Here is an 8345-nt window from a genome sequence, read left to right as displayed (position 1 = left end):
GCTCCATGTACACACTCATATTATTCCCCGAGTGTTCTGGAATTATCAACGACAAGAATATGTTCTGTCGTTGAAAGAGAACACCAGGGGGGAGATTGCGGGGGATAACGAACATGGGCCAACAGGTGTACATGGCAGCTGCCATTCCATAAGGATTGAACCCATCTGTTGCCAGCACAACACATACATTACAAGCCTCTAGAGCTTTCTCACCATGAATCACATCAAACCTTGTCCAAGCTTCACCATCGGATGGATGTACCAGCTTCTCAGGATTGTATCGATGTCCATTTTTGTGCCATGTCATCTGTTTCACGGATTCCTCAGTCATGTAAAGCCATTGGATCCTCGGTATGAAAGGAAGTTACCGTAGGATCTTCGCGGGGATTGCGAGCTGCCTCTTCTGACCATCACCAGAGTCTACCTCCAGGAACCTAGACGATTCGCACTTCACATAGTACTTTGCTTTCGCATGTTCTTACCTAAATAAGATGCATCCCTTCGGACAAGCATGTATCTACTCGTATGGCATCTTAAGTGCACGAAGGAGTTTATGTGCCTCATACATTCTCTTTGGCAAGATGTGACCATCCGGGAGCAGGCTGCCAAAAACTGTCAGCATAACATCGAAGGTGTTTTGACTCAAGCTAAACTGAGACTTCACGACCATTAGGCGTGCAATGGCATCCAATTGAGAAACCTTGGTATACCCATGAAGGGGTTGCTGTGCAGGCACAAACAACATGTTGTAATACGCCTTTGCGGTAGCCTCTGGCTCCTCCTCCCTACGTCCTTCATCGAAGTGTGCTTCATCATAATCATTTAACATGTCTTCTACCCTGGCATCATCATCATATTCCTCGATGCGTTGTCTCACGACCTCGTCTCTCCCACGATCAGCTTCACCATGGTAGATCCACCTGGTATAGTCTGCTGTAAATCCATTCTTGCAAAGATGTTTACCCATGACCACCTTGGTTTGCCGACGCATGTTTGCACATTTGCTGCAGGGACACCAAGTGACACTAGCTCCTTTAACCCTTGTAAATGCCCATTCCAAGAAAGCATCGGTCTTGTCAATCCATTCATCAGTCAATGAAGTCTGACTTGAGCGGCCCGTGTACATCCACTCACGATCATCCATCCTCTAGCATATCAGGGAGTAATATAAAAAATCACGTTGCATCTACACGTTCCTATATTGTCTAATAGGTGAAGATAGGTCCTAATCCCACCCAAAGATGTGTAGATGCAACGTGATTTTTTATATTACTCCCTGATATGCTAGAGGATGGATGATCGTGAGTGGATGTACACGGGCCGCTCGAGTCAGTCTTCATTGAGAGAAGGGGGGGGGAGATACTACCGAATCTCTATGGAGGGATCATAGTTGACCCAAGGAAACTAACCCCATCTACACCATCCTCAGGCTGTCCAAAAAATATGGACAATTCAAAACAGATATGGCTATAGATATGCAAAGATCTGCATATTTCTAACTGTATCTCTTTCGAACGGGAGACGCCTAGCTAGGTTACGTGATTTACGAACATGATATGGAAAGAGAGGTCTTTTATGCCTCACCTTACTGTCCTGCAAAGTGACGAGTCGAGGATGGTGCAATAGCCTCTTCTGCAAGAAAAGGAACATAATAGTGTCAAATCTAAATTTCGGCAGCACCTCCCCTACACGGGGAGGTTTCCAAAACCTGCAACAAATAAAATGGTACGATGGCCGGCAACCACATCCACACCAAACAAACGGCATGATGGCCGACAACCACATACACATCTTATACCTTGCAAAAACACGACAAGTCGAAGGTGTGGGGCGGCGGGAGGGCAAGGTGGAACCAGGCGGCAGGGCGGGCCAGGGAGCGGCGGCAAAAGCCTGCAAGTTGAGACACGCATATAGTCAGTGTTTTAACAAGTTGCACCAAGGTTCAAGAGAGATCCTGCTGGCTCAGTTCTTATGCAGTATGCGGTCGGAAAGGGATGTCCAAAGAAAAAAGGTTAGCTATTTCCTCAAATTTTATCAAGCATCAAATTATTCCTTTGTCTTACTTTGTTTAGTGTCCTGACGATGCATATTGCAGTTTCTTGAAAAAAAATATATGAATGTCCTAGAATGTACTTTCCTGAAAGATAACAACAGTTCTAGATTCTATAGCTCTTACAGCTGAATGTGCACCTGAGTTGTTCATATGGAGTGTTATGCAAATTTATTTTCATGTTTAATCTATCACGGGGCACTCAGCTACACTTTTTTCGTTGAAGTATATTCTCTCACCAAATTGTTCAAATGATAGTTCTAGTTCTAGATTCTATAACTAATAAAACATATGATTCTATAATAGTTATAGTTCTAGACTCTATAACTAATAAAACATATGATTCTAAATTGTACAAATGATAGTTCTAATTTCTAAACATCGTTTATATGATTCTAAATTGTTCAAATGATAGTTCTAATTTCTAAACATCGTTTTCTAATTATTGTTGTTCATGGCAGTGTATATGAACTGAAAAATCTTACCGGGGGGCGGAGGGATACCGCGGGGAGCCGGAGGCTGGGGGCGGGCCTCACTGGGGGCGGGGCAGCGGCGGCGTTGAGTGGGCGGTGGCGGTGCGGCGTGCGGTGCGGCGTGCGGGCGTGTGTGTGTGAAGGGTGTGTTGTGTGTGTGAGGGTGAGGGGTGCGGGCGGGAGGAGGGGGGGATATGAAAGGGTATGCCGAGTGCCAAGATTGGGGGCACTCGGCAAAGTATAGATATGCTGAGTGCTAGGGCACTCGGCATTATTTTTTTATTTTCATAACGGCCCGATGCTGCACAGTGGGACCGGGTCGATGAAGTTGCCGAGTGTTCCCTATATGATACTCGGCAACTATTCTTTTTGTCGAGTGTCAGGTAGAAAACACTTGGCAAAAAAAATTTATATTTCATGCCCCAACCTCCTACTTGTTCATAGCGTGTTTTACTAAATCTTTTACAATGTACTTTGATAATACATTGTAAAATTCACTCAACAATGCATATTTGATTTTTCTACGAATATTATTCCATTATTTCATGCAATTATAGCTCCAATTCAATTTATATAAATTAAAATTCTATAATTGCAGTTAATAAATTTAAATTATCAAACAGATCCAAAAAATTTCCAAAATTTGACATGAACGAATCTATGTTGTCTATTGCCTATACAAAAAGTTTTGAAGTCAAACCAAAATTCAACCGTCATTTTGACTCCAAATCTTACAAGAACCTTCGCAACTCTTTGATTCTTCTTCGGAGATGCTTCGATTTATAAGCATCGTACATGACAAATTGTGCAAAACATTCTCTTTTTTTACCACATCCTTCATCTATGATATCAGGAGATCTTGACAAATCTCGTGATTTTCAGACTTCGTTTGCTTTTTTTAGAATTTAAAAACCATTCGACCACATGTTCGTGATCGTGTTTCCTGAACAAAATGTGCGAAATTTCTTTTCATTTCCCGGGTAAGACCCCAAAATGGACTCAATAACATGAATATGATTTTTCCACTCAATTTATTCCATTATTTGAATCACTTGCATTTCAAATTTGACTTAAACCAAAAAATTTCTCTAAATGCAATAAATTAATTAAATATAGCAAACACATCGAGAAATATACCAAACCTTAACATGTAGTACCACATGTTGTATGTAGAGAGTAGAAAAAATTTGGAGGGCAAGAGAGGGAAAAAATTATTATTTTGCCGAGTGCCAATAAAAAACACTCAGCAAAGCTATTGCTTTGCCGAGTGCCTGCGCAGAACACTCGGCAAACCTTATCTTTGCCGAGTGTCCGAGATACTCGGCAAAGTTCTAACGGCAGGGTAGCCCACCCGACGGCCATTGCACGCCCGGCGCACGTGCCTGTACTTTGCCGAGTGTCCGTGTTTGCCGAGTGTTTCTTTATAGCTTGTCGAGTGTTTTTTTAAGCACTCGGCAAAGTGGGATTTTGCCGAGTGCTATTTGTTTGCTGAGTGTTTCATTCAAAACAATCGGTAAATAGGATCTTTGCAGAGTGCCCAATAGAATGCACTCGGCAAACCCTCAGGCACTCGGCAATTCTCCTATTTCCGGTAGCGATGTACATGTATACTTTTCAATCCCCTCTATGGGCGCGTGGCGCGCTGCACGTGTGGACGCTTTCCGCGCGAGGGTATCCAGCAGCCAAGCGTGACTTGAGCTATTTGCCACGTAGTTGGCGCGTCCTTTTTTCAGTGTCGGCACATTTCGTATCTAGATACTTTAGCTATTGTCTTGACCAGTCCGTACTTGTGCCGGTGGGTTTTTCTCCGGGTTTTTTCTTCCTTCTTGGTGCACTCTATGGAAGGCGACAGGTCTGCAACGAGCTGACCGGGACGAGTAGCGTTTTCTGTGCTGACCGCATTTCGATCCGGTCGTCATGGCGCTCTTGGAGTAGCTTTTTGGTGTGCTGACCGCCTTTCCGGTCGCGCCGATTTTATCCCGGTCGCAGGACCGGCCTGGCGCGGGGCGGGGCGCGGGGCGGCGGCCGCCCTGGCCGGCTGGCCCCCCAAATCGCAGTGGGCCACCCCAGGTCACAGCCTGGACCCCTGGTTAGGATTAGGATCGGAAGAATAGGCAACGTAGACCTGGTTAGGATGCGAGGTGCAGCAAAATCACATCGGATGTTTGAATGCTAATTAGGAGGATAAAATATGAGCTTATTATAAAACTAATTGCACAGATGGAGTCTAATTTGCTGGACGAATCTATTAAAGCTAATTAATCCATCATTAGGAAATAGTTACTGTAGAACCATATTGTCAAATCATGGACTAAATAGGCTTAATAGATTCCTCTCGCGAATTAGACTCCATCTGTGCAATTAGTTTTGTAATTACCTTATATTTAATACTCATAATTAGTATCTAAACATCTGATGTGATGGGTGTTAAACTTTAACACTTGGAGCCAAACAGGCCCTAGGACGAACGAATGCAGCGCAAATAGAAACTCCAACTCGTACATGTGCGTCGCGAAACTCGTACGCGTGCATGGGTGCGTCGTCCAGGGGGCCACCGCCGAAAGTCCGAAACTCATACGCGTGCATGAGTGCGTCGTCCAAGGGGCTGCCGCCGAAACTCAACTCGTATGCCGCCGCCAAAACTCGACTCGTACGGCGCCGCCAAAACTCGAGTTCTCATGCGCGTCATCAATCAATAAGTAGTTGCCCTTCTCCGGCCCGGGAAAAGCAGCGAACTCGTTAAACTAGGTCCAGGGCGCCGCCGCCAAAACTCGAACGCGACGCGTCGTGCCGTCGTCCAGGGGACCGCTGTCAAAACTCATACGCCGTCATCTAAGGATCTGCGCGGCCATCCAAGATTCTAGGTATGGTACTCGTCGTTGTATACGTGTGCGCACACAACTCGGCTTTCCTAACTAATTTGTGGTGTGTGTGTATGCAGTTGACCAATCCGCGTGTTGCTTGCGGACCTTGCGGTTGGTGCCAATTCAATTCTATGATCAGGTGATTCGATTGCCAATTCCCCAATTCTCCGTACCGTTAATTATTAATTACCCTAATGTCTGAATTGCTTACTGACTCTTATTTACTGTGCATGTGACTGTCGCATCGGCTGAAAGAAGCTTCTCAAAGTTGAAGTTATTGAGGAACAATGACTCAGGAGAGGTTAAATGGTTTGGCAATATTATGCATCGAGAATAAATTGTTGGATGAGATTGACATCAACCCTATCATAAGTGACTTTGCATCGAGAAATATTCGAAGAAACTTTTAAAGTAATATGTATAAATAAGTTGATATGAATATTACTTTTAGATACATTTAAATATTAATTGGTAACATTTTATATATATTTGTATAATGTTTATATCAAAGGATCCAAGTTTTACTTTGGCACCCTCCCAAATCTTGGGACCGGCCCTGCCCGGTCGTTGGGACGGGTCGCATCATCACCTGGCGACCGTGGCCGTGGCGGTCGTTTGGCACAACCCCGCCCTGTGCGTCTTGCTGCATTGCATGCCTCGCCCGGCCTCGTCCAGAGAAGATGCATTGCATGCCCCATCGTCCTCCTCCTCGCTTTCTTTGAAAAAATCACGAGTATATATACTCACAGCAGTGCAAAGGTCGCGCACATCCTGAGACTGTATTACCGCTCATACACCAGCCTCGCTCGTTTACCGCTCGGCATTCATGGACGCCGCCAGGGAAGCGCTGCAGGGTGGTCTGGAATTGCGGGTGACGGTGCCGGAGGGCGCGTCGGTGACGGTGGAACACGAGGCAGCCGGCGGCGCGGCGGCGAGGGCGTGGGCGTGGCTGCTCGCCTGCGTGGCCGCGGCGTGGGGCAGGGTGGCGGGGTTCGCGAGGGAGGTGTGGAGGATCGGGGCGGATGATCCCCGGAAGGTGGTGCACGGCCTCAAGGTCGGCCTCTCGCTCGCGCTCGTGTCCATCTTCTACTACACCAGGCCCCTCTATGACGGCGTCGGTGGGGCTGCCACGTGGGCCATCATGACCGTCGTCGCCGTCTTCGAGTACACTGTGGGTGAGTACGCGTAACTTTTTCAGATCGAGATGATTCAGAGTTACAGCCTTTGCAGAGCTTTGCAGAGGTGCAGTGGTACTGCTAGCGATGAGAAATTTTCTATCCGTTTGCAGTGGTACTGCTAGCGAGAAATTTTCTATCCGTTGCAGCCATGAAACAAAACATCTACAACATCGAAAATCTATAATTGCAACATTAAAAAAATATGTGAAAAAATGACTACGTCGTTCGATCCGCCGCAACATGAACACTATGTTTCATGCAATATTTATTGTGAAACATGCGGAAATAATTAATAGTTTATTTAACTATCGAAACCGGACGGCCGTACTATCTTTAAAAAAAAAGATGCTGACTATCTTTATCACATGAGCAGGTGGCAGCGTGCAGAAGAGTTTCAACAGAGCCGTGGCGACGGCGAGCGCCGGCGTTCTCGCGCTAGGCGTGCACTGGGTGGCGGACAAAACCGGCGAGTTCGAGCCGTACATCCTCACCGGCTCCCTCTTCCTGCTGGGTACGTACAATCGCGCACTTTGTTTAATTAGTCCCTGTCGAAACCGACAAGCCATGCATGCATGAACTGAACTGAACATGCAGCTGCGGCGGCCACCTTCTCGCGGTTCATACCGACGGTGAAGGCCCAGTTCGACTACGGCGTCACCATCTTCATCCTGACGTACAACCTGGTGGCCGTGTCCGGGTACCGGGTCGAGTCGGTCGACGAGCTGGCGGCGCTGGTGCAGCAGCGGATCTCCACCATCGCCATCGGCATCCTCACGTGCCTCGCCGTCGCCATCTTCGTCTGCCCCGTGTGGGCCGGCCAGGAGCTGCACCTCCTCACCACGCGCAACATGGACAAGCTCGCCGCCGCCCTGCAGGGCTGCGTCGAGCACTACTTCGCCGAGGGCCCCGCCGCGCAGCCGCAGGCCAGGTCCGACTGCGATCGGTGCGTGCTCAACTCCATGGCTTACGAGGACGAGCAGGTGAACCTTGCGCTGTGGGAGCCGGCTCACGGCCGGTTCGGCTTCTGCCACTCCTACGACCAGTACGGCAAGGTCGGCGCCGCCATGCGGGCCTGCGCGTGCTGCGTGGAGGCCCTGAGCAGCTGCGCGTCCGCCGAGACGCAGGCGCCCGAGCACGTGAAGCGGCTCCTCCGCGACGCGTGCACCAGGGCCGGCGCGCGGTGCGCGCAGGTGCTCAGGGAGGCGTCGCGCTCCGTCGCCACGATGACGGCGTCCTCGCGGGCGCTGGACGTTGCCGTCGCGGACATGAACACGGCGGTGCACGAGCTGCAGGGCGACATGCGGTCCCTCCCGTCGATGCTGGCCGAGACGTCGCTGGTGATGGACACGATGCCTGTCTTCACCGTGGGTTCTCTAATGGTGGAGATAGCAGTGAGGGTGCAGGGCATCGTAGACGTCGTCAACAAGCTGGCGGCGTGTTTTTGAGGAAACAGAAGGAGGAGTTCCCGGTTGATTGTATATTTATATAAAAATCAGAATTACAAAAATGAAATGTCCCGATTAGGAAAAAAAAAGGAAACAAAGAAAATTAAGAAGATTACAAGGTATGTTCTAGGCAGACATAGGTTATTTCCAAGTATCTTTTACTCGGTGTAAGACCATATTAAAGGTGTGTTTGAAACGTATTTTTGTTCCTTGATATGACGGATGAATTGCCTTGAAAATCCAATCATTACGGGCCATCCAAATGCACCAACTCATGATAACAATGACTTCCATGAAGAATGCAACTTGTAACTGGTCCTTGAAGCTAGTGAGTA

General features: G+C 47.9%; 1 protein-coding gene across 1 annotated transcript; it reads left to right on the top strand.

The window, feature by feature from the left end:
* Positions 1-6213: 6213 nt before the first annotated feature.
* On the top strand, positions 6214-8010 carry LOC101759589 (aluminum-activated malate transporter 10). Its single transcript, XM_004963998.1, has 3 exons — positions 6214-6562; positions 6939-7076; positions 7160-8010. The coding sequence occupies exons 1-3, from the start codon at positions 6214-6216 to the stop codon at positions 8008-8010; spliced, it is 1338 nt and encodes a 445-aa protein (XP_004964055.1).
* Positions 8011-8345: the final 335 nt, after the last annotated feature.

This window comes from Setaria italica, chromosome III, assembly GCF_000263155.2.
Source record: "Setaria italica strain Yugu1 chromosome III, Setaria_italica_v2.0, whole genome shotgun sequence".
Lineage (NCBI taxonomy): Eukaryota > Viridiplantae > Streptophyta > Magnoliopsida > Poales > Poaceae > Setaria > Setaria italica.
The sequence above is the reverse complement of the archived record's forward strand: the minus strand, read 5'-3'. Positions and strand labels throughout refer to the sequence as shown.